Here is a 22,612-nt window from a genome sequence, read left to right on the forward strand (position 1 = left end):
CGCCCGGGCACGCCGCGAGCAGCTCCGCCACTCTCGATAGATCTTCAGCTCCAAGACATGGAGGATGCCGCCAGCCCCACTCCCCTTGAACGAATCAAGAGCTCGACTGTCCCGGATGGAGGGTACGGTTGGGTCATCGTGGGATGTATGCTATGTATCAACGCCGTGACATGGGGTCAGTGTGCATCGATCACAGGCTAAGTATCAGCGCTAATTGCTGACCTTGCGCGCTCAGGTGTCAATACGACCTATGGCGTATATTCCGCCTATTACTTACAACATAACTACTTTGCAGGTGGATCTACACTCCGATACGCATGGGTAGGAGGGCTATGCGTAGCTGTATCATTATCCAGTGGACCACTGGCGAACTATCTAGTCGGCAAATTTGGTTTCAGGACGCCGTTCCTCATAGGTGCGTTTCCGAACGTTTACATCTAGCTGACCACCGTACCTTTAGGCGCGGTATGTGTCTGTGTTGGACAGTGCTGTGCCGGTATCGCCCCAAACTATGGAGTCTTCCTGGTCTGTCAGGGCCTCATCTTTGGCCTCGGCCTTGGCCTTGTATGTGTGGTCATGATAATCCTCCTTGGGTGTCGAGGCTGATGTCAACAGACCATGATCGTCGCTCAACCCCTACTTGCACATTGGTTCGATCGGCGTCTTGCCCTCGCTCAGGTGAGGAGAGATGATGAAGATATCGATGAGACGGTATTTCTGACGGCGCTCATAGGGCATCGCCAACGCAGGCTCAGGAGTCGGAGCTCTGATCCTGTCCAACACTACTCGAGTCGTCTTACAGCGCATCGACGTCAAGTGGTCTCTCGTCATCAATGGTCTGATCTCCATTTCTGTCCTGCTTCCCGCGGCATTCTTGCTGCGAGCACGAGACCAGCACGTCGGCATGAGATCACATCCGTTGAAGATCAGTTATCTGTGGCACCCAGGGTACATGTGGGTCTGTCTTTGGGGAGCGTTCTCCAGTGAGTCGGCGAGCAGCTTCCCAGATACCCGAGGTCATGCTCATGTGATGCGGGTCCACTCAGTCATGGCATACTTTGTCGCCATCTATTCCCTCGCATCCTTCGCGACTTCAGGACTCGGTCTGACCCAAACCCAAGGCGCAGCATTACAGTCCATCCTCGCCGCCGGTCAAGCTATCGGTCGACCCTGCGTCGGCTGGGCACTCGACAAAGGCGGTCGCATCAACATGACTCTCTCAGCATACCTCATCACTGGTCTTTCCTGTCTCGTCATTTGGTTACCTGCCAAATCATTCGGCGTCTTGATCCTCTTTGCCCTCGTTCAGGGCTTGGTCGGAGGTACACTCTGGTCTGCCGCCACACCCCTCACAGCGAAAATCGTGGGCGTCAAGGAACTCCGCTCAGCACTTGGTATACTCTGGTTAGCCCTCGTCATCCCCTCGCTCGTCGCTCAGCCTATCGCCATTGCATTACTCGACCACTCTGAACGTGTTCTTGGACGGAAAGGACCCGAGGCTTATTATATCAGTATAGGGTTCTGTGGTGGAATGGGCATCGCTTCAGCTCTATTGTTGTACCCTGCCAAAAGGTGGATTCAAGGTGATTGGAAGGTGCTCAAGGTGGCCTAGGAGTCTGTGTCAGGTGTCATCTCTGGCCATTCATTTTGTATGCATCGACTCACACGCGCCTATTTCAAACTTGTGGGGGAAATCTCGCTGCGCCTATTTCTGTCCTGAAAATCCCGACAATTCATTTCCGTTTCTGCCGTCTCCTGGAAAACCCACACAAATTGCTGAGGACTCATCTCTCTCGTCTCTCTCTCGAAGATCGTTCTCGCAGCTATCAGCTCGGATTGTATAACCCCCCCAGGGTCGATATCCCAAGTACCTGAAGCGCTGAGAACAACCCATCCACATCCTCTTCATCCACCATGCACCCCATCGCTCAGGTCGCTAGAAGGCAGGCCGCAGCCAGTCTTCATCGTCATGTTGTTCAACGAGGTATGTCCAAGCGCCAGGAGGACAGACTCGAGGGCTTTTGTCGAGTCTCTTGAATGGTTCTCATAAGCTTGACCAATAAGACCCTGTGCTGATTCTCTTCATCAGGCTTTCACATCTCGGCCACTTCCTCTGCCCTCACCAAATTCCAGATGCCCGCCATGTCCCCAACAATGACGGAAGGTGGAATTGCGAGTTGGAAGAAGAAGGAGGGAGACTCGTTTGCGGCTGGAGATGTCTTGGTTGAGATCGAGACGGATAAGGCGACGATCGATGTCGAAGCTCAGGACGATGGTATCTTGGCAAAGATTATCGTGAGCATTCTTCAACATCCAATTCTCTCAAATACATAAATTAAAAACCACTCGTCCAGGAACAAGATGGTGCCAAGGGGATCGCAGTCGGAACACCCATCGCCATCATTGGTGAAGAAGGTGATGATCTCTCTGGAGCCGACAAGCTAGCTTCGGAGCCCTCCAAAGCATCTGCTTCTCAGACCGACCCTCCCAAGAAGGATTCTGGAGCTGAAAAGGCAGACCCGGAGAAGGAGACTAAACCCGGTACTGCTTCTGGTCAAACGACCCCAGCTCTTCAAACACCAAGCGATCAGACAAAGTACGGAAGCGGAGGCGGAACGGATGCACCTAAAGCTCCTGAGAAGCCTGGTTCAGGCGGTGACAAGCCTAAATTCTTTGCATCCCCATTGGCTAGAAAGTTGGCTTTGGAGAAGGGTGTGCCGCTTGGCGAGATCAAGGGGACTGGACCACAGGGACGGATCCTCAAGGTGAGTTGAATCAAAGCTGCTGCCGCCAGTATCGCTGTGTCCGATCAGGGGAGGGGGTCCCTAACGATGCTCATAGGAGGATGTCGAGAAGTTCACTGGCGGTGCTGCGTCTGGATCTGCTCCTGCTTCCTCTGGCAAGGGCTCTGCCTCTTCAGCCCCTGCCGAGTACGAGGACGTTCCTCTCACCAACATGAGACGGACGATCGGGAAGAGACTATTGGAGGCCAAGCAGCAGATCCCTCACTACCAAGTTACCGTGGAGATCAACATGGGTGAGTCGCCCCTGCTGATTACAGCCTTCAGGGAGCTGACGCTTCGCAGACCGTATCAACAAGTTGCGAGAACTGTTCAATAAGGCTGGAGAGGGTAAGACCAAGCTCTCAGTAAACGACTTCAGTAAGTCAAGCTGCTCATCATGCGTGAAATCTCGCTGACCCCTTGACACAGTCGTCAAAGCGTCCGCCTTGGCTCTTGCTGAAGTGCCCGAAGCCAACTCGTCTTGGATGGGAGAGAGCATCCGAAAGTGAGCTGCTGACGATACATGAGAGAGGAGACCCAGCTGACACACCGGCAGATACTCCCGTGCCGATATCTGCGTCGCCGTCGCCACTCCCAACGGTCTCATCACTCCCATCATCAAGGATGTCGGATCCAAGGGCTTAGCTACCATCTCCGCGGAGACTAAATCATTGGCGACCCGAGCTCGTGATGGCAAGCTCAAACCCGAAGAGTACCAAGGAGGTACTTTCACCATCTCCAACTTGGGCATGTTCGGCGTCAACGAGTTCAACGCCATCATCAACCCTCCTCAATCTTGTATTTTGGCCATTGGAACAACGACTCAAAAGCTCGAGTTGGCTCCTGAGGAAGCAAAGGGATTCAAGGCTGTTTCCGTCATGAAGGCGACATTGTCATCCGACCACAGAACAGTCGATGGAGCCGTCGCTGCTAGATGGATGAAGGCGTTCAAAGAATACATGGAACAGCCATTGACATTTATGTTGTAGGTGTCGAGGAAGGAGGAGGAGGATCAGTGGGCGGTTTGGGGCCAAAAGATGGCGGCAGCGGCAGGTGGCGGCCATGAGAAGGACCTGCGCTGCGTTTCAATAGATTATTCTCATTACTTTCCTCTGTGGGAAAACTCTGTGATTGTACCTCTGGAGTCTGGCTGGATAGACTGAAGGGGGGCTTCTTACAAAATGCATGGAGCTAGATTCACTCATAGACGTCGATTGCCCCTCCCCCAAAACAAAACCGGAAGCACCCGCACCCCGGTAAACCCAAAAATGTATTCGGACTTGGATTGATCACTCTTCACGACATCTCTCAGTGTCGCTTCAATCTCTCTCAAACACATGAATAGCTAGTACGAGTATACTCGGCATCTAGGAGATCCAGATAGGAGAGTGCCATCATCTTGCCGGTCTGGGTATTGGCACTCAAGCGCGGCGCCGCTGTGTGACAACGCTCCCCCATCGAACCTGGCATTGAGACAATAACAATTCACCCAACCTCCCAACATGCCTTCTTCCAAGACGAGGCTCCACGCCCCTCGGCCTCATTCCGCCTCAACTTCTATGCCTGATATTACCATTCCTCAGGCGAGGAAGATTGTGGTGGACACGACTGGAGCTCAGATCGTTCAAGAAGAGTCCCCAGAGGTAAGTGCAACCGACCCTTATTGTTGTGGATCCGGGGGCCATGCCTAACGTGAAACTATGTTCAGACTCGTGACTCGAGAGGGATCTATCTTCCTCATTACATCGAAGCTGTATCACACATAGCGATCGATGTGAGTCTTACATACCGCTAGACCGACTGTGGTCCCGGCTGACTCATCCATCCTAACCTCACTCAGATTGGCGGCTCACTCGCGAAAGTCGTATACTTTACTCGGTCCTCCAAACCCATCAGTACAACCCCGCCAGCTAGAGATCCCACCTCACCGTTCTTACCGCCTTCCTCATCATCCCTCTCATCTCCTCCACCACCACCTCTATCTTCCTCTTCTTCATCCTCTACCCTGCCAGGACCTTCGGGGTCATATCACACGACCGCATCCGCAAATGGCGCTTCTCAATCTCTCCCAGAGACGGCACCGCGACGTCCAGCTGTCAATGGGGCTCTGACCCCTGGACTCCTAACCGAAGCCTCCTCCCCGCCCAACCACCATTCCTCACCGCTCAAAGCATCCCTCGCTTCCATTTCCTCACATCCGAAACTCCGCCGGTCTTCACTCCCTGCTCCTCTACCTGGAGGTTTGCTGAATTTTGCCCGGTTCGAAACGTCCGCCATTGAAGAACTCATAAGCTTTCTCAAAGACCTCATTGCGACTTCGGCAGTGGCCAACAGAGTCTCCCTGGAGAAAATGAAGCGCAACGTCAAGGTCATGGCCACAGGAGGCGGTGCTCACATGTACTATGATCTGTTACATTCAGAGCTGGAGGTGGAAGTGCTCCGGGAAGAAGAGATGGAATGTCTGATACTTGGGCTCGGGTTCTTCACTCGAGTCCCGGAAGAAGTCTTCTGGCTAGGCGAGGAATTAGTCTACAAAGTATCACATCCGGAATCGTCGACTTCATCGACCGGCCCGAGACCGCTGTCTATCCCTCCAAATGAACTTCCTCGACCAAGTCCAACACCGCCAACGTACCAAGTCACATTTGCGCCTGCTCCTACAAGCTTGGACGAAGCTATCCCTCACTTCCCATGCCTCGTCGTCAATATCGGTAGTGGTGTCAGCATAGTCAAGTGCGATGCCGATGGTAAATTTGAGCGAGTCAGCGGAACAAGTCTTGGAGGTGGCACTCTGTGGGGTTTGTTGAGTCTCCTCACCGATGCAAAGAGCTTTGACGGTGAGTCGTTCAATACATCCCTGTCATCTTCATGCTGATATCGGCACGTCAGACATGCTTGCGCTATCTGAATTGGGTGACAATGCTGCCGTCGACATGTTGGTAGGAGATATCTATGGCTCCGACTACTCAAAAATCGGATTGAAGTCTTCGACCATCGCCTCGACGTTTGGGAAAGTTTTCCGGCGAGGAGCGACAGCAGACGAGCGAAAGAGAAATCTCAAGCAGGAGGATATAGCAAAGAGTCTGCTCTACGCTGTCAGTAACAATATAGGCCATGTCGCGTGAGCTCCCTCTTTCATTCACTGCGAGATCCTCGAGCTCACAGGCACTCTCACAGATACATGAACGCTGCCAAATACGGTCTTGACCGAGTCTTCTTCGGAGGATGCTTCATCCGAGGTGAGCATCGCGTTGCCGCTCTTTGCTCTAGCTCATGTACGGAACAGGGCATGCAGCGACCATATCCACTCTATCTTATGCTATTCGATTCTGGAGCAAAGGTACGATGAGGGCTTGCTTCTTACGCCACGAGGGCTTCCTGTGAGTCTGAAAATGTGCGATGCGAGGGAAGGCTGACATGAATCAGGGGGGCGATAGGCGCTTGGATCAAAAATGTGGATGGGGCTGCTGGAGCTAATGATCATCCTTTAATAGAAGATGAGGTAGATGATCTCCAACTGACATGAATTCGGTGTCAGCGGGGCAAGATCACTGTGATAGTACAGAGCCTTGCATCGTATACGGTCATCGTCGGAATATCTGGTGTTATCTACGCCAATATGTCGCTTCCCACGGATCCGACGGGATCAAAATTTCTGCGTCCAGCATTGCTTGTATGGCACAAGGACGACTATCTGAGCTTCTGTTCGTAACAGCATTCAGCATTGAGGATGGCATCCAGCAGTATCCTTCTTCCCGGGCAACCTCTGCCGTCCAATTTGACCCAACCGCCATTACCGCAATGCGGACCGGGATGCTATGAATTCGAGGGCAAGATTTTGGCCAGTATCATCGGCAGACCCTATCGAGACGGAGCGGTGAGCTGGGCTGCGAACAGCGAAGCTACGAATCACTGCTGACGGGACGATAGACTGTGGGAGTAAAGGGAAGGGATGATGGAGCCGCTGTTCCTGATGTGGATGCGATAGTGAGCTATAATCTTCTCTCTCGTTTGCCCAGCTGACACCTTCTAGGTCACCGGCACCGTGAGTCTGTCTGCCCATGCATGTGTGCAGCCTCGTGCCCGTGGCTGATGCGTTCTCACTTAGGTCACTCGTATAACCGCTCAACAGGCGCATCTGAACATCTCAACTGTCAACAACCGACCTGTCCCGGAATCGAGTGAAGAATTCGTCGGTGTAGTGAGAATAGCGGATATCCGGTGAGTTTCTTATGGGTTCTTCTGGTGTCCGCACTGCCAAAAATCTTGCTCTGTGCTGACTGACTCACCAGCCTCACCGAGCGAGACAAGATAAAAATGGGTGAATGCTTCAGGCTGGGTGATCTAGTCAAGGCCCGAGTGGTGCGTAGTTCCCAAGCCTTAAAACGACTTTCGTCGATTGACCCGGGAACACCACCCATAGCTATCCCTTGGCGACGCAAGAAGCTATTACCTGAGCACAGCCGCCAACGAATTAGGCGTGGTCTCAGGAACATCAGAGGCAGGTGAGTGCTCCTAGGCCATGAACGATCTGCAGTACACGAAAGACCGAGACTGATGCAACGAAAAATCCTTTCTTCCCTCTCTCCCCAACTCAGGCAATCCCCTCATCCCAGCTTCTTTTCAGGAGATGGAAGACGCAATCACAGGCAGAATGGAGCGTAGAAAAGTCGCCAAACCCGAGGGTGTATGATCAGCACACGCGAGCATTGCATGTGTGGGGGGGAGAGGGGTGGTCAAGCTGCGCGTCTGCCCTCGCCAGTCAGGTGAATGGTCTAGATCGGATCCATTTCGACGTCTCCATGTCTATTTTCAAGGTTCAACAGGACAATTTTGGGCGAATTTACCCTCCGTTCAAACGTTTGTTCGTCGGTAGGATCGCCTTGGTTGGACGTCCCCGCCCTCAACTGCCCGGAGGAGGAGGAGGAGTAGGAAGGAGGAGGATGCGCAGTTCCACGCCCTATGAGCCATGCATATGCAAGGCACCCGTTCAACGCCCCATCCCTTCGCCCGGATCATAAAGTCACATTGTGGATTGTTTTATTAATAGCCGCAAACCCAAAAATCTGATACGTCATAACAGCGTCTGTCTGCGTGATCCAACGTCGGTTCTGTGCTGCTGCTGCGTATGCAATAGTATAATAGCCCAGCTACTCTGTTCCATCCATTCGTCGCTCTCTCCCTCTGCGCCTCCGTTGCTGTGAATCCCTTCATCTACCTCGCTTCCCGACCATGTCTGCCAAGTCACCTCGACCCGGAGCTGATCCCACAGATCACGATGTCCCAGACGAGCACCTCGTCCACAGGGTGAGTCTTGTTGCGTGACGTGACGCGGGAAAGACAGAGACAGAGGGGGGGGGGGGGGGGCTTTTGAGAACGGATGCTGATATCTCTACGTGTTCTCATATCTACAGACCGGTCACTGGCTTCCTCAGGACAAGAGACACCACCACAAGTTCCTGCACGACACCATCTCCCATGTCGACAAGCACCCCAAGCCTTTGCACCCTGTGCTTGAGGAATTCAAGGAGATGGTCGAGCAGGACTCGAGGCTGTACATGTTGTTCAACCTGATGTTTGAGCAAGTGAGTGAACTTCAGAATTTGGCTGCTATGCATACCTGCCTGCACCGACTCTCTTCCACGTGCAACCGCTGACCCAGCCGGTTCCCCCTTCACCCAGCTCCCCGCCAATAAAAAGTACCTCAAAGACCCCACTGGCGATGCTCAAGTTCGAGACTTTAACCACCTCCTTCAACTCATGAACCACGTCTTGACCACCGCTCCCCGATGGACCGTTGCGAAACACAAGGCTGGAATGGTCGGTGTGCCCGTCAATGCTTTGCTCGACTGGCCAATGGGTACCAGAGCTGGATTCACCGTCTTCCAGGACCCCAAGGTCAACGCCATGGTGGGCTCACAGCGGACGATGGCAGCTTCTGATGTTATGTGATTCAATACTGACGCGCCGAGAGTAGATGAAAAAGGTGTTGAACGTCTGGGGAGAGTTCCTCAAATCCCCTGAATCCGCCAAAGTCCTCGATGACCAGCCTGAACACTGGTTCGGCGAGCACGGAGTTTCCTCCCTTGAGGAAGTCGCCAACAAGGCCGCCCGAACATCCCACAAGTTTAACGACATGTTCGTCTGTGATCCTTCTGACAAGTACCACGGCTACAAGTCCTGGGACGACTTTTTCACCCGAGAGCTGAAAGAAGGCATCCGACCCGTCGCCGGTGAAGACAACGACGACATCGTTGCAAACGCTTGTGAATCGAGGTTCTACAAATTGGCTCACAACGTTCACGCCCGAGACAGATTCTGGGTCAAGGGACAGGTGAGTGAAGGCGACGTGACAAGACAATCGACATTGGTGCTGACGTCCGTCCTTCCAGCCCTACTCTGTCAATGACATGCTCGCTTTCGATGAGCTCGCTGAGCAATTTGTCGGTGGAACCATCTACCAAGCCTTCCTCTCCGCTCTCTCCTACCACCGATGGCACTCTCCCGTCACTGGAACCATCAAGAAGGCTTACGTCGTCGATGGAACCTACTTCTCTGAGCCACTCTACGAAGACTTTACCGCCGAGCACGAGGCCGACACCCATGGCGAATGCACTTCCCAAGAGTACATCTCTGCCGTGGCGACCCGAGCTTTGGTCTTTATCGAGGCGGACAACCCAAAGATTGGCCTCATGTGCTTCATCGGTGTGGGTATGACTGAAGTCTCGACCTGTGACATTACTGTCAAGGAGGGACAAAAGGTCAAGAAGGGAGAACAGCTCGGGTGAGTGCGCGAAGGGCTTGCGTGGGCGGTGTGATGACAGCGATGATGAGTGTGTCTTCCATTCGACACCTTGTCATGCTCATCCACGCCTGCGCAAGCTTGTCAATCCGCTTAGCGAGCGAGCTCCCTTTTCCTGACTGACGACAACCAATTTAGCATGTTCCACTTTGGTGGTTCTTCCCACGTTATTCTCTTCCGAAAAGGCGTCAAGGTTTCTGGATTCCCAGATTACACCGAACACAACGTTCCCGTTAGATCCGAACTGTGCAAGGTCTCCGCTTAGGCGTCGTTAGGCTTCAATAATGTAGCATTCATATATCCAGGTAAAGAGAGCCAAGGAACACATGCATACGAAAGTGTTCAGAAATAAAGAGATCTATCTGCTCAGCTCTGCCCCCCTCTCCACCCCCCCAAAAAAGTGGCGACGCCCTCATCAGCGTTCGGTTAAATTTTCTTACGAACACGCAATTGTTGCACGCTATTGTCTACAGATCCAAAGTGGCATCCTATTGTTTAAAATGGGAGGAGAACAATGAGGGAATTCAATCTCATGACACCGCAACCAAAGCCAAGCGACACAAACCCAGTACACACACAGCCCCCCCAGCTACGATGACCGCCTTTGCCTCCTTGAAACGTAGCATTCGACGTATACTCAATCATCTGTTTGAACGATCATCCATGTTCCTGCTCGCTATTATCAGTACCGCCCTTGTGGCAGGTGTGGCACTGGCTGAAACAGGTCAACTCAGACATCGCGCAGTCCAGGGTGGGTGGGACGTTCGTCTCAGAGTACGAAGGGCGGGGAGACTGACCTGAGCCGAGAACAGATAAAGCCATGAGCCGCGGACGGTACCGCGAGGCCGAATGGGTCGAACCCTTGACTGAGCTCAATGGTGAGTTGGGAGATTATACGTAGCGCAGAATCGTAACCATGTTGATCATGTTCCCCCCAGCTCTCAAATTCCACCCACTTTAAATTCCAGCTTCTGACTGCATGGAGCGTATCACTTGGGCTTGTCTGATCACTTAGTCATTTCACTGTATCCATGTCATTCTGCATTTTACTTTACGACACTACAGCGGTCTCGTCTCTGGAAAGGTCAAACGGGGCTCTGTGATTCGTGCTAGAGATCGTTTAGCCCCCGCTCAAAAAGCCATTCCAAGGGGTCGCGCCGCATGGTCTGAGAAGCTGTGGTACAGTGCAGCCCGTCTGGAAGACGTCACACCATTTGGGACCTGACTCAGAGTGCTGATAGCCCCGTGTGACCATGAGCAACGATAAACGATGAGAGCTTGTCTTGACGCCCGTGACGCCATGTGAATGTCCAGCGACTGTGGATGAAAATCTCAAGTTCTCCTCTAACGATCCACGAGGCCTTTGCTGCTAGAGGCGCGATTGAAAAGTCATCGGACGATCCTGATTGGAATCCAAGTCGACCATTCCAGATGGGTCCACGAGGAAAGCTGAGTATCAGGGCAGCGTCGCACTGCTTTGCAGATTGGACCTCAAGCTGCGTTGGGTCTGAGGACATGGTATTTCAAGGTATTGTTCGTCGAGCAGCCAGCATCAATACTGAGCTGTGTAGTTTGGATCTCGAACGATATCCTTTGTCGGTCCAAGTTGTAGTCTGATGTCGAAAGATCCGTTGCGGTACACAGGCCCAGCAGGTTGCAGAGCCAAGGTTTCAGCATCGCTGCATCATCAGTCATGGCGAAAGCTGAGAAATGAAACATCCTCATCCCACGTATGTACAAGCTGCTGGATCACCGTATAGATCTCTACTGAACCCGCTAACCATCTCCACCTGTGACCATTCATGTCCGGAGTAAAGTCCTAATACCAATCGGCTTAGCTTTGCGGGCTGGGCCACTTGGGAGAAAAACGCCACGAGCATGGTTGAATACGGCATGCGTGGCCTCGGGACTGGGATTCCAGAGTAAGAGTAACACGCTTATAAAAGTACGCACTGAGCGGGCGGGCGCCGATGTCAGGCGTGTAAAGGGGGGTTCCTGTCAGCCCATCTGGAGCTACACTAGATATCATGTCATGCATGGATGGTCATCTTTGGCGGCCAGCCTTCGAAGACGGGGGCTGACATGAACGTTTGTCCTGGAATGAAATGATGTCATGAGAAATATAAATACTGCTAGCCGAGGTTCACTGCGAAACGTATTCCATCTTGCAACAATTCTACAACTTGACCTGTACTTCCAGAGTCACAGCTCTCAATCAAGATGCCTGATAACGGATCTGCAGAGTTCTCGGCTTATGGCGCGACCCGCTCGACCGTCAAGGGCGAACCTCTCTCCCCTGAGGAGCTACGAAAGACCGATGCGTACCTCCGAGCTTCTTTGTATCTCTGCTTGGGTATGCTGTACCTGAGGGAGAACCCGTTGCTGGAGGAACCACTCAAGGTAGCGCACATCAAGTCGAGGCTGTAAGGGAACCATAGAATGGAGAGATTCGACCGCTGACATACTCGTGCTCAGGCTTGGTCACTGGGGGAGTGATGCCGGTCAATCCTTCACTTACACTCACTTCAACCGCTTGATCAAGAAATATGACCTGAATGCCATCTTCATCTCTGGACCCGGTGAGTGCGATTTCTGTCCATCAGCAGTGTGACGCTGACATTCTTTCGCTTCAGGACATGGCGCACCCGCTGGGATCTCACAAGCGTGGCTTGAGGGGACTTACGGCGAAGTTTACCCCAGCATGAAGCAGGATCGAGAAGGAATGAAGAAGCTCTTTGGACACTTTTCGTTCCCTGGTGGAGCTGGAAGTCATATGACGCCCGAGGTGAGCGAGACGTAATGCTATCCCAGAGGAGGGCCCTATGCTCACGCTGCCGCCAGGTGCCAGGCTCAATCCACGAAGGAGGCGAGCTGGGTTACTCCATTTCACACGCCTTTGGTGCGGTGTTCGACCACCCTGACATCATTGCTTTGACGATGGTTGGGGATGGAGAGAGTGAGACTGGACCCCTGGCCACTTCCTGGCACAGCACCAAATTTCTGAACCCCATCACCGATGGTGCGGTTCTTCCCGTTCTTCATCTCAATGGGTTAGTACATGTCAGCGAGACGTCCTTTCTAACTTGCTGACGTCGGAATGACAGGTACAAAATCAACAATCCCACTGTCCTCGCTCGAGTCACGCACGAAGAGCTCGAAGCTCTCTTTGTCGGATATGGATGGACACCCTATTTTGTCGAAGGATCCGACCTTACCTCAATGCACCAAGCCATGGCTGCAACGTTGGAAAAGGCTGTCAACGATATCAGAGGGTACCAAAAGCAAGCTCGAGAGTCCGGCAAAGCCTTCCGACCTCGTTGGCCCATGATCGTCCTTCGTAGTCCGAAAGGATGGACAGCACCTCGGGATGTCAATGGGCATTACCTAGAAGGATACTGGAGAGCCCATCAGATCCCCCTGACAGACGTCGCCTCCAACCCAGAACATCTATCCCTGTTGGAGAAATGGATGAGGTCCTATCGACCTGAGGAAGTGTTTAAAGATGGCGCGCTCGTTGATGAACTCAAAGAACTCGCTCCGACCGGCAACTCCAGGATGTCCGCTAATCCAATCACCAACGGTGGTCGGAAGACTGCTCTCAGACGACCAGATTTCACTCAATACGGTCTCGAGGTGCAGCCTGGCAAATCTAAAGCTGGAAGTATGGCCAATATGGCCAAATGGCTTCGCGACGTCTTGATCGAAAACCCCAAGACGATGAGAGTGTTCGGTCCAGACGAGACGGAAAGTAACAAACTGAGCGAGATTTACAAAGCCGGAAAAAAGGTCTGGGTCAACGGCTACCTTCCTGAAGATGAGGATGGAGGCAACTTGGCACTCGAAGGACGAGTGATGGAAATGTTGTCTGAACATACGGTTGAAGGATGGTTGGAAGGATACGTCCTTTCAGGGCGACATGGTCTCCTGAACAGCTACGAGCCGTTCATTCACATCATCGACTCGATGGTAAACCAACACTGCAAATGGCTTGAAAAATGTCTCGAAGTCGAATGGAGACAAAAGGTCCCTTCGCTCAATATTCTCCTCACCGCTACTGTGTGGCGACAGGATCACAATGGATTCACGCACCAGGATCCAGGTTTCCTCGACGTGGTGACCAACAAGTCACCAGAAGTCGTCAGAATCTATTTGCCTCCCGATGGTAACTCCCTTCTCTCCGTCATGGATCACTGTTTGAACAGTGAAAACTATGTCAATGTTATTGTCGCTGACAAGCAAGAACACTTGCAATTCATGGACATGGAGACTGCCGTCGCACACTGTACCAAGGGTGTAGGGATCTGGGAATGGGCATGTGCTCAGCCCGAAGAGGAGCCCGATGTCGTCATGGCATCGTGTGGTGATGTTGTCACAGCGGAAGCTTTGGCCGCGACAGCCCTGCTCAAGGAGCATCTGCCTGATCTCAAAATCCGATTCGTTAACGTTGTCGACCTGTTCAAGCTCATCTCCAACGATGACCACCCACACGGATTGACCGACTCGGCCTTCAATGCCTTGTTCACGGCGGACAAGCCGGTCATTTTCAACTTCCACTCGTACCCTTGGTTGATCCACCGTTTGACGTACCGACGACCTGGATCTCACAATATCCACGTGAGAGGATACAAGGAAAAGGGGAACATTGATACACCTCTCGAATTGGCCATTCGAAATGGGGCCGATAGGTTCAGTCTGGCCATCGCGGCGATCGACAGGATCCCCAAACTTCAGAACAAGGCGAGCATCACGCGAGAGAAACTCCTCAACGCTCAGATCGCGGCGAAGAACGCGGCCTTCAAGGACGGTATTGATCTACCCATCTTTAGCGAGTGGACTTGGGGTCAAAGTCAAAAACTGGAAGGTGGAAAGAGCACATCCTTCATGGAGAAATTGTCCAACCTCCGACCGAGCGCCGGCGAAAAGGCTGGAGCGGTCATCGGGGAGACCGAATAGGGCGGCCGAGGCAGCTTGGCTCTAGCTACTGAGTCATAGATATGCGCGTGCATCAGTCACATGTCAGTGGGCCTTGTGCTTTTGGTGATGGATTCGGATTGTCTGCATGCGCACGAGCATAATGCGGACTGGCAACGCGTCAAGCGCGAAATAGTAAGACTTTTATAGGACCCTATAGGTAAAAAAACGAGGGGAAAAGAGCGAACCGAAATGTCCAGGGCCGAAGAAAGCATGGGTGTCCAGGTCAAGAGGTTTGGAAGGGTTTAAGCCAACGCGAAGACGGCAACGACCAGACCCCAAAAGAGACCTTGACCTGTCGAAGTCGTAGCCAAGGCGGCACCAGTTTTGACGGCAGCCGCAACGGAAGGGATGGTAGCTTGATCGATGGACGCGACGGCGTTACTTGAACCAGCGGCGCCAGCATTGCCAGCAGCGTTTCCACCAGAGTTTGATCCGCTAGTCTTGGTAGCGATCGTAGCTGGGGTAGTGGTCGTAGCGGCTACTGCCCCTCCAACATTGATGGTCGTGGGGGCTTTTCCGTTACTGCTTACGCCTGCTTGAACTGCAGGAGTCTGTTGAGGGGTGATGGTGAAGGAGCAGACATAGGCGGCGTTGGGGTCAGACGAGTCGCTAGCGACGCAGCTGAGTGGCGGCATTCGTCAGTCAAAGATTCTCGATCCCTGATGCTCCTCCCCTCGGTCACTCACTATCCGCCTGGGCATCCAGTAGAGGAGGTTCGGCAATCGTTGATCACGGCACTGGTCGTAGCGGCGGCGGGGCTAGACGAAGCAGGAGGGAATTCGCAAATGTATCCTGCAGATGGGTCGCTCGAGTTGGAGGACACGCATCTGGTTGAGACATGGAGAGCATCAGCACAGAGATAGCGAGCAGGGCGCCGCGACGTCGTCGTTTCCTTTCAACGGCTCTTTCACTCACTGTCCTCCCGGGCAACCTGTATCACGACAGTCGCCGTAATCGGCAACGACGGCAGAGATCAAAGCGAGAGCAACGACCACGAAGAATTTCATGATGATAGGAAGTTGATAGGATGTTTCAAATGAGTGTGAGTGGGATCGTCAAACGAGTGTGAGTGAGTGAGTAATTGAGTGATAGATAGAAGGTCAGATGTCAGATGTCAAAAGATGTCTCTGCATTAAAGAGATCCTCGTCCCCCCTTTCCCCTGTCCCTTTGTGACCTGATTATTTTGTGTGTGTCTGTGTGATGTTGTCCTCGTTCCTTGTTCCTGAAAAGATTACCCAAAGTCTTCCTGAATGGGCGCCCGAGGCATGCAACATATCCCAACAGCGCCCCACCCGCCCGAACAGTCAAATTGTCCAGACATCCAGGGATAACATCAAGCTTGAACAAACAACGAGTATGATCATGAGCGAGCGAGCGCAGAGTAAGAAGAAATGATTCCCAATGTGATCAGACGACGCCTCCATCCCATTTGTGGCGCTTTTTTTCTTTCTTTCTTGTCCATCTACCCCGATGGACGTGTCAGTGAGAGATGTAAACAAATGATCAATCGTGATCGCACGACGCGTAGGGTTACAGGATTTCCATCTAGATGTATGCATTTGCGGTTGGGCGTTGGCTTGGGTATGTATGTGGGATCAGTTGCTGATTGGTTGAAGAGATGATCTCTCATACTCTTGTGAGAGGAAAAGAAAGGAAGAAAGAAAAAGAAGAAGAAATTATCCGGCGAAAAAGAAACGGGTACTACAGAGCAAATTTACACAGAGGAGGTCAGTCATCCCGCTGCCTCTCTCTCTCCTTCTTTTTATTACTTGGTCATGGCGACCAACTTGTCAAACTCGTCCTTGCCTTGGGCCATACACAATGCCCTGAATGCAGAAGCTCCATCCTTGACCAGATCAGCTGGTCGACCATACTCCAGAACGGTTCCACGATCCAGTACCAAGACACGGTCGCTGAAGAAAAGCGAGTCGCGTCAGCTATCAAAAGGTGACGCGTCATTTGCCCGATCAGACTCACTATTGCATGATGGTAGCGAGTCGATGCGCAATGGTGATGATGGTAGTAGCTGCGAAACTCTCCTTTAATGTCTTGGTGATCTTTTCATCCATATCGAAATCAACCGAAGAAGTAGCTGCAAGGGAAAGGCAAGAAAAAAACAAGAGTCAGATGATGACGTTCGAGAACTGACCCGTAACGGTCATGCGGACTCACCCTCGTCCATGACCAAGACTTTGGATTGCTTGAGCAGCGCTCGAGCCAAGCACAAGAGCTGTCTTTGCCCTTGAGAGAAGTTGTTGCCCTCTGTTAGATCACGTCAGCGGGAGAGACACCTGGTCACCTCGTCGTCCGCCTCGACTCACCGACCGCGACAAAGGTATCCAAGTTGGCAAACTGGTTATCTGCCAGATCCGAGGGGTCCAAACTATCTGGGAGCAAGTGGACTCTTCTCAATGCCTCGTAGATCTCAAAGTCGTCTGGAATGTTAAAGTCAGCATCCAGCTTCACGTTGAGAGCGAAACTTGCGCTCACCCCTCGACTGAGTCAAATCCAACGCATCTCTCAGCGTTCCCGAGTTCAAACTTCCATCCTGGACCACCATGTTGATCCTCTTTCTCAACTGCTGAACAGGCATCTTGCCAATATCCCTGCCATCAATGGCAATTCTGCCCGACTTGGCCTCCATAGCTCTGAACAGGGCCAGGGCCAACGTCGATTTACCAGATCCAGTGGATCCAACAATTCCGACCCGCATACCAGGCTCGATCTTGATCGAGACATCGTGCAGAACATCGGGGAGCTCTGGCGCATACGTGACGCAGAGCTTTTCGATGGAGATGGCTCCCTTGTCAGGCCATGAAGGAGGAGGAACGTCTCCTGCTTTGGACTCGGCAGGTGTGGTTTGAATGTAGTGGTTGACTCGTTCGGCACTGACGAACGCCTGTTCGAGGGAACTGTACGTCTCGAGGAGGATATAAAGACCTTGAGAAGTCGCGACGGCGAAGGACAAGACGTAACCAGCTTGAGCGGCACTGACCTCCTGGTTGATAAGGTAGAATCCGGTAGCAGTGACGATGATACTGGCGACACTTCGAATGACCGCTCGAACCCAATTGAAAATGGTGTAATCGGCCAAGGTGACTTCTCGTTCTCGGTTGATTAATGCGACCATGGCGGCACACATGTATTGAGCGGATCCAAACGCTCGGACCATGACAACTCCTTCAATGGTATCGTTGTAGAGGGAAATGAGAGGTGACGCAGCGGTAGCGCTCAATCGTCGGAGATCGGCTCGAAGCTTTCTCAAGACCTTGCTCATCCAGTAGAGAGGGATGGTGAAGAGGATCATGAAGATGAGGAGAGATGGCGCTTGAAGACAGATAATGATGGCGGAAGAAGTCACATCGAGAGTGCTACTCAATGTTCGTCCCAAAGCATCGGCTGACCATCCATCAAGCATCTGCATATCTCGTCCGAAAATGTTGAGCAGTCGTCCAGAAGGCGTCGATTCGAAAAAGCTCAAGGGAGCATCACAGATCGAGTCGAGTGCTTGTCGGTGAATCAGTCGACTTCCACGGTTGTAGAATCCAATGTTACCGACACCGTATAGCCAGACCCAACGGATGGCACCAGTCATGACTCCGGATGAGACGAGAATGGCATAGACGCCGAGGTTGAGGTCGAGATGAGATGGATCAGGATCACTGGACCAAATCTTGAGCCATTGAGCCTGTGCGACATCCATTCCTCTGACGAAGAAGTAGAGAATGATCAAAGTGAGCCAATACCATTTTCCACCGGCAGCTTTGAGGACAAAGAGATAGTGATCCCAGGTGACCGATCCAGTAGCCATGGCTTCCGTCTTGTAGATTTGTCGAGTGGTGGATTTGTCGGCATTCTTCTTCTTGTTTTCCTCATCCTCCTCACCCTCTCGGAACTTGACATCGGGCTCCTCGTCCTCTTCGTCCTCCTCCTGAGGCGGAAGCTGAGCAGCGATAACGTCCATTTTGACTTCTGAGACCGTACCAGACTGGTCAACGGTACCATTGTTCAATGAGACGACAAAGTCGGCGACCGGAAGACAGAGACCGACGTGATGAGTGACGAGGACGACCGTTCGGCCTTTGAGCAGTTTTCCACCAAGACATTCCTGGACAAGGAACCGAGAAGTATGCGCGTCGACAGCGGAAAGAATGTCATCCATGTAGATGGTCTTAGCTCGAGAGTAGAGACATCGAGCCAAGTTGACTCGAGCTCGTTGACCTCCAGACAAGTTGGCTCCTTTCGATCCAACTTCAGTCATGTCGCCATCTTGCATAATGGTCAAATCGCTGAGAAGGGCCGCTTGACGCAAAGTCTCGCGGTATCGTTCCTCCCAGAATGGTTGTCCGAACAGGATGTTGTCTCGCACAGTTCCGTGTTGGATATAGCTCTGTTGAGGAGCATAGGCGATCGAGTCGTTGAGCCAAGTCTCAGTAGTCCAAGAGGTCCGAGTAGTGGTTGGTTGGACAGGAATGTTTGACAGCGCTGATCGAGGCGTCTGGACGAGTCCAGACTCGATGTGGGCCTCACCGAGCAGAGCACGGAGCTAGACATTAGCTGGAGCATAAAAACTGCCAAACTCACGAAGAGCGACTTTCCGGATCCGAGAGGTCCACAGACAAGGGTGAATTGGTTGACGGGAAGTCTGAGCGATACGTTGCGCAGCTTGAAGGTGTTGATTCCACTCTCTGCATCTTCCTTCGTGTCGCCAGATGGCCAAGCAATGGTAGCCTTTTCAAGGACGATCTGTTGGTCGGTCGTGTCCCAGTCGGCATCCTCAATCTCAGTTTGGTTGAGATAAGTCACCAATCGCTGGAGGGCGACCCAAGTGGACAAGAGCTCATTGACGGCGGAAGGCAGACTGGTCAAACTGTCCTTGACTCGGTTGAAACTAGGAGGGGTCAGCATCAAGATCCAATCTGAGTTCCCCGAACTTACACTCCGAGAGCGACGAAAGCGGTAGCGGGCTCCAGAGGTTTGTGAAGGACCTTGGTGTGGAAGAAGAACGTGATCAAGATGGCGGCAATTGGCATCTGGTCAGCCAAAATGTTGAACAAGGTACCAAGGGTGAATCGCCATCTTTGGGAACTAAGCAATGTTAGGATTCACGTCCCGAAACGAAAAGAACCGGACCTACACGACCTCGATATCTCTCAAGCGCTGGATGTTTCTTCGGAAATAGTCCTCAAACGCGTTGAGCTTGATGACCTTGACTCCGAGCAGGAATTCCTTGATAGCTGCCGTTCGAGCGTCTCGATGTCTCGCCCAAGCCTTGTCACAGTGATAGATGTTTTTGGCGACGTAGGTGGACAACGGGGAGGAGAGAGGGACACAGGCGATTCCGACGAAAGCACTGACTCCGAGCATCTGGTACAGGAAGGCAACACCGATGAGGACTGACCTTGGTCTTCAGCACATTTCCTCAGATCGCATCCTTTCGCACTCACGCGAAATGGCACTGTTGGTGACATTGGGCGCAATGGTTGCAATGGAAGCAATGGTGTTGTTGTCAATGGTCAACAAGTTCATGACTTGACTTCGACCCTTGCCGTCCTCTCGATCCTCCTCCGAGGCGAGGTGAGTTTCGACAACGGCAGCATCGGCAGTTCGTAGAATCTTGGAGAAGAGCTGAAATGGGTGAGCATCGAGTCACAAACGGAACGCTTACAATGCTAGCCAGAGTCATTCGGGTTGGCAAATGGAGCAGGTAGTTCTCTCGAACCCTTCGGGAGGTTAGTGTCGATTTGACTAACTCTGCAAATTTACTCACCAGAGGTAAGATCCCAAGAGGACTATCACAGATATCAGCACCTGTCAGCCCCAAAGTCCGGACTCACCTTCAATGGTCTGTCCGAGGAACAAACCCCAGCACATTAACCTGGCGTAACTCTTGTCGGAACCTGCTGGCTCCTGGAACGTATTGATGATTTCGTGCATGGATGCAATCTGGACGTAACTGAAAGCGGTTCGAATACCATCAAGAATCAGAGCTGAAATGGGTGGTTAGCTCGTGACTATGACAAGGACATTGGGAACTCACAGGAGAAAATGACACTTCCTCGTCCAGACCAGGTAGCCTTAAGCAGGGTCCATTCGGTCCACTTGGGAGGAGGGGCCTTCTTAACAGGACCGTCCCCCAGCTTGACTTGACCTTCCTTGCTGTCGACATTCCACATCATGTAGCTGAATCCGGATTGTCGGACATATTGCTCGAGATGTGGAAGATCGGTTCGAGAAAGTTGAACGACTTGCATGGATCTTTTCGCCAGGGGCCAGATCTATGTCCGATTCGCGATTAGCTCTGTCCCTCGCGTAGATCGTCGCAACCCAGCTCTTGACTCACATAGAAGAGACCAATGAAAGCCATGAGAGAACAATTGGACCAATCGAGCACATTCATCTCTGGAGCCGGCTTGATCCCCTTTTCTGTCGCTGGCTCAGCATTGACACCGAACCCAGTCATGAGGATGAGCTGCTGATAGTGGAGTTTAGGACCCCGTCGCATACACCCTCCGACGAAGAGTGTCACAACAAGGGCGATGGTTCGGGCATGCTCAGTGTACCATGGTCCCAGAGAAGGGATGCTTCTGTGGGTGTAGATCGTATACAAGACACCGACCATCGGGTGCAGGATCAGAGGCGTGGAAACGAACACGAAGAGTACTTTGCAAAACGTCCGGTGGAGGCGGAGACGTTTCGGGGGTCCGGTGGCAGTTGGAGGTCTGATGGGGAGGAGAAGAGTGACCAGGAAGAGGAGTCCGACAATGGACTATAGATGGCCAGTCAGAAAAATCTCTCTGACTGATATGTTCTGACTACTTACCACCATGCCCACGCCGATCGCATCTGTGATTAACACGGCAAGATTCGCGACCTTGTCGATTTTTCCAGCAGGTGTCCAGTGAGCTTGGATCCAAAAGAAGAGATGCAGCACTTCGAACGCGATGCAAGCGGGAATACACAGCACCAGGAGGGCCTTGGTAGCCTTGACATGGAGGAGGAACGACCTGAACTTCACAGGTCTGTCCGGCTCATCGATATCAGATGACTTTTCGACGTAAATGCCATTGTCGTGTTGTCGGTCGTCGGTAGGTGGGGGAGAAGACGGGATGAGCGTGTCAGACTCGGATGAGCCTGGCTCGGATCCAGTCCTGGAGCTGGCAGATGCGCGCATCGTTGTTGCGTGCTATCTTTCTTAGCTGATCCAAGAAAAGAGAGACTGAGTCGTCAGTGGACCCTCCCAAAGTTGATTACACAAGAGATGTTGGAAACAACAAAATTGGATGCTCAAATGAGGGGGATCTCACCTAAATTTACCCGCTGGGCGTCTCGCTGTCGCCGACGTGGAAAAAAAAGAAAAAAATCTACGAGTTCGGGGCAAAGAGGCTGATTTTAGTGGACGACATCTCTCTCGGTAGAAATCAGCAGACTGGAAGTGGGGGGGGGGGGGGGGGGGGCAGCGGAGAACGAGAAGAGGCAAGGGGCAAATCGCCGTTTTGGGTTCAGGTGATAAGAGTTGGGGGGGAGGGCCCGAATCGGCAACCCGCTCTTAGGGGGAGGGGGGGTTTGGGCAAAGTGGCGGAAAATGCAACTAATCAAGGTCGAGGAGGTTCATTATGGACATTAAGGAGGTTCACCACGGACATTAGGGTCGAGGCGAGTTCTTGAAGGATGTTTGAAATGATTATCTCCCCCGCCCCCAGTCGACTTGGCGAAAACACTGCACGATTCTTCCATCAATAAAATTCTAGGAGGGCAACCTGTGTCAAGTGTCAACCTGTGTCAAGTGTCAACCTGTGTCAAGTGGTCCTCGTCTATGTGGGTATATTGCTGCCATGAACGGAGATATCAGAGAAAGACTGGAATGGTGTGCCACACACCCCAAAACCCCACATCGGGGCAACACGGTGTGGACAGCCAAAATGTCGATGTACACCCTAAACCCGCCACATACCTGGATCATCGTTCAGGCATCGGCCAAATGACCTCAACATGCTGGCTTAATCCACACGGGGTTTGGCTGTTTGGCCCCAGCAGTCGCTGTGCCCTCTA

The 22,612-nt window shown here is 52.4% G+C and overlaps 9 protein-coding genes across 9 annotated transcripts; 7 read left to right on the plus strand and 2 right to left on the minus strand.

The window, feature by feature from the left end:
* Positions 1-57: 57 nt before the first annotated feature.
* BD324DRAFT_576012 (UM00103-like protein) lies at positions 58-1,612 on the plus strand (the record flags this gene model as incomplete). Its single annotated transcript, XM_022013166.1, has 6 exons — positions 58-175; positions 236-415; positions 461-564; positions 616-678; positions 734-983; positions 1,047-1,612. 6 exons carry the CDS (start codon positions 58-60, stop codon positions 1,610-1,612), a joined length of 1,281 nt encoding a protein of 426 aa, XP_021874087.1.
* A 302-nt stretch (positions 1,613-1,914) lies between these two features.
* BD324DRAFT_607317 (putative Dihydrolipoyllysine-residue acetyltransferase) lies at positions 1,915-3,772 on the plus strand (the record flags this gene model as incomplete). The annotated part of the gene is made up of 7 exons (XM_022014062.1): positions 1,915-1,984; positions 2,090-2,295; positions 2,355-2,765; positions 2,905-3,037; positions 3,087-3,161; positions 3,213-3,288; positions 3,340-3,772. 7 exons carry the CDS (start codon positions 1,915-1,917, stop codon positions 3,770-3,772), a joined length of 1,404 nt encoding a protein of 467 aa, XP_021874088.1.
* A 570-nt stretch (positions 3,773-4,342) lies between these two features.
* Positions 4,343-6,167, plus strand: BD324DRAFT_641175 (fumble-domain-containing protein; the record flags this gene model as incomplete). Its single annotated transcript, XM_022017403.1, has 6 exons — positions 4,343-4,426; positions 4,492-4,557; positions 4,624-5,620; positions 5,673-5,904; positions 5,961-6,022; positions 6,070-6,167. The coding sequence occupies 6 exons, from the start codon at positions 4,343-4,345 to the stop codon at positions 6,165-6,167; spliced, it is 1,539 nt and encodes a 512-aa protein (XP_021874089.1).
* Positions 6,168-6,492: 325 nt separating this feature from the next.
* BD324DRAFT_617243 (S1 CSL4 protein) lies at positions 6,493-7,918 on the plus strand. The gene is made up of 7 exons (XM_022014902.1): positions 6,493-6,660; positions 6,714-6,770; positions 6,817-6,828; positions 6,892-7,004; positions 7,076-7,145; positions 7,207-7,288; positions 7,382-7,918. The coding sequence occupies exons 1-7, from the start codon at positions 6,514-6,516 to the stop codon at positions 7,474-7,476; spliced, it is 576 nt and encodes a 191-aa protein (XP_021874090.1). The 5' UTR covers positions 6,493-6,513; the 3' UTR covers positions 7,477-7,918.
* Positions 7,919-9,938, plus strand: BD324DRAFT_617259 (Phophatidylserine decarboxylase-domain-containing protein). The gene is made up of 6 exons (XM_022014903.1): positions 7,919-8,090; positions 8,198-8,368; positions 8,466-8,693; positions 8,761-9,117; positions 9,176-9,567; positions 9,724-9,938. Exons 1-6 carry the CDS (start codon positions 8,016-8,018, stop codon positions 9,848-9,850), a joined length of 1,350 nt encoding a protein of 449 aa, XP_021874091.1. The 5' UTR covers positions 7,919-8,015; the 3' UTR covers positions 9,851-9,938.
* BD324DRAFT_617260 (hypothetical protein) lies at positions 9,928-10,643 on the plus strand. Its single transcript, XM_022014904.1, has 3 exons — positions 9,928-10,336; positions 10,398-10,463; positions 10,524-10,643. Exons 1-3 carry the CDS (start codon positions 10,180-10,182, stop codon positions 10,544-10,546), a joined length of 246 nt encoding a protein of 81 aa, XP_021874092.1. The 5' UTR covers positions 9,928-10,179; the 3' UTR covers positions 10,547-10,643.
* Positions 10,644-11,740: 1,097 nt separating this feature from the next.
* BD324DRAFT_617265 (XFP N-terminal domain-domain-containing protein) lies at positions 11,741-14,609 on the plus strand. Its single transcript, XM_022014905.1, has 5 exons — positions 11,741-12,008; positions 12,061-12,164; positions 12,219-12,370; positions 12,427-12,635; positions 12,690-14,609. Exons 1-5 carry the CDS (start codon positions 11,806-11,808, stop codon positions 14,536-14,538), a joined length of 2,517 nt encoding a protein of 838 aa, XP_021874093.1. The 5' UTR covers positions 11,741-11,805; the 3' UTR covers positions 14,539-14,609.
* Positions 14,610-14,624: 15 nt separating this feature from the next.
* On the minus strand, positions 14,625-15,699 carry BD324DRAFT_617267 (hypothetical protein). Its single transcript, XM_022014906.1, has 3 exons — positions 15,475-15,699; positions 15,246-15,386; positions 14,625-15,180 (listed from the first exon to the last, which is right to left on the minus strand). The coding sequence occupies exons 1-3, from the start codon at positions 15,564-15,566 to the stop codon at positions 14,802-14,804; spliced, it is 612 nt and encodes a 203-aa protein (XP_021874094.1). The 5' UTR covers positions 15,567-15,699; the 3' UTR covers positions 14,625-14,801.
* A 626-nt stretch (positions 15,700-16,325) lies between these two features.
* On the minus strand, positions 16,326-21,734 carry BD324DRAFT_607321 (hypothetical protein; the record flags this gene model as incomplete). The annotated part of the gene is made up of 15 exons (XM_022014063.1): positions 16,326-16,473; positions 16,538-16,652; positions 16,733-16,822; positions 16,882-16,995; positions 17,051-19,106; positions 19,145-19,451; positions 19,499-19,648; positions 19,698-19,956; positions 20,008-20,188; positions 20,229-20,283; positions 20,331-20,352; positions 20,398-20,550; positions 20,601-20,838; positions 20,904-21,329; positions 21,384-21,734. The coding sequence occupies 15 exons, from the start codon at positions 21,732-21,734 to the stop codon at positions 16,326-16,328; spliced, it is 4,665 nt and encodes a 1,554-aa protein (XP_021874095.1).
* Between the last annotated feature and the right edge of the window lie 878 nt (positions 21,735-22,612).

Source organism: Kockovaella imperatae (assembly GCF_002102565.1).
Source record: "Kockovaella imperatae strain NRRL Y-17943 chromosome Unknown BD324scaffold_2, whole genome shotgun sequence".
In the NCBI taxonomy this organism is placed as follows: domain Eukaryota; kingdom Fungi; phylum Basidiomycota; class Tremellomycetes; order Tremellales; family Cuniculitremaceae; genus Kockovaella; species Kockovaella imperatae.

Coding starts and splice junctions, on each gene's coding strand:
- BD324DRAFT_617267 (XM_022014906.1), bottom strand. CDS start 15,566: ATGAAATTCTTCGTGGTCGTTGCTCTCGCTTTGATCTCTGCCGTCGTT. Junction 15,387..15,474: donor ACAGGTTGCCCGGGAGGACA/GTGAGTGAAAGA, acceptor TGTCTCAACCAG/ATGCGTGTCCTCCAACTCGA. Junction 15,181..15,245: donor ACTGGATGCCCAGGCGGATA/GTGAGTGACCGA, acceptor GCCGCCACTCAG/CTGCGTCGCTAGCGACTCGT.
- BD324DRAFT_617259 (XM_022014903.1), top strand. CDS start 8,016: ATGTCTGCCAAGTCACCTCGACCCGGAGCTGATCCCACAGATCACGAT. Junction 8,369..8,465: donor TCAACCTGATGTTTGAGCAA/GTGAGTGAACTT, acceptor CCCTTCACCCAG/CTCCCCGCCAATAAAAAGTA. Junction 9,568..9,723: donor AAGAAGGGAGAACAGCTCGG/GTGAGTGCGCGA, acceptor CAACCAATTTAG/CATGTTCCACTTTGGTGGTT.
- BD324DRAFT_617243 (XM_022014902.1), top strand. CDS start 6,514: ATGGCATCCAGCAGTATCCTTCTTCCCGGGCAACCTCTGCCGTCCAAT. Junction 6,661..6,713: donor GACCCTATCGAGACGGAGCG/GTGAGCTGGGCT, acceptor ACGGGACGATAG/ACTGTGGGAGTAAAGGGAAG. Junction 7,146..7,206: donor ATCTAGTCAAGGCCCGAGTG/GTGCGTAGTTCC, acceptor CACCACCCATAG/CTATCCCTTGGCGACGCAAG.
- BD324DRAFT_617265 (XM_022014905.1), top strand. CDS start 11,806: ATGCCTGATAACGGATCTGCAGAGTTCTCGGCTTATGGCGCGACCCGC. Junction 12,009..12,060: donor GCGCACATCAAGTCGAGGCT/GTAAGGGAACCA, acceptor ACTCGTGCTCAG/GCTTGGTCACTGGGGGAGTG. Junction 12,371..12,426: donor GAAGTCATATGACGCCCGAG/GTGAGCGAGACG, acceptor CGCTGCCGCCAG/GTGCCAGGCTCAATCCACGA.
- BD324DRAFT_617260 (XM_022014904.1), top strand. CDS start 10,180: ATGACCGCCTTTGCCTCCTTGAAACGTAGCATTCGACGTATACTCAAT. Junction 10,337..10,397: donor CAGACATCGCGCAGTCCAGG/GTGGGTGGGACG, acceptor AGCCGAGAACAG/ATAAAGCCATGAGCCGCGGA. Junction 10,464..10,523: donor ACCCTTGACTGAGCTCAATG/GTGAGTTGGGAG, acceptor TGTTCCCCCCAG/CTCTCAAATTCCACCCACTT.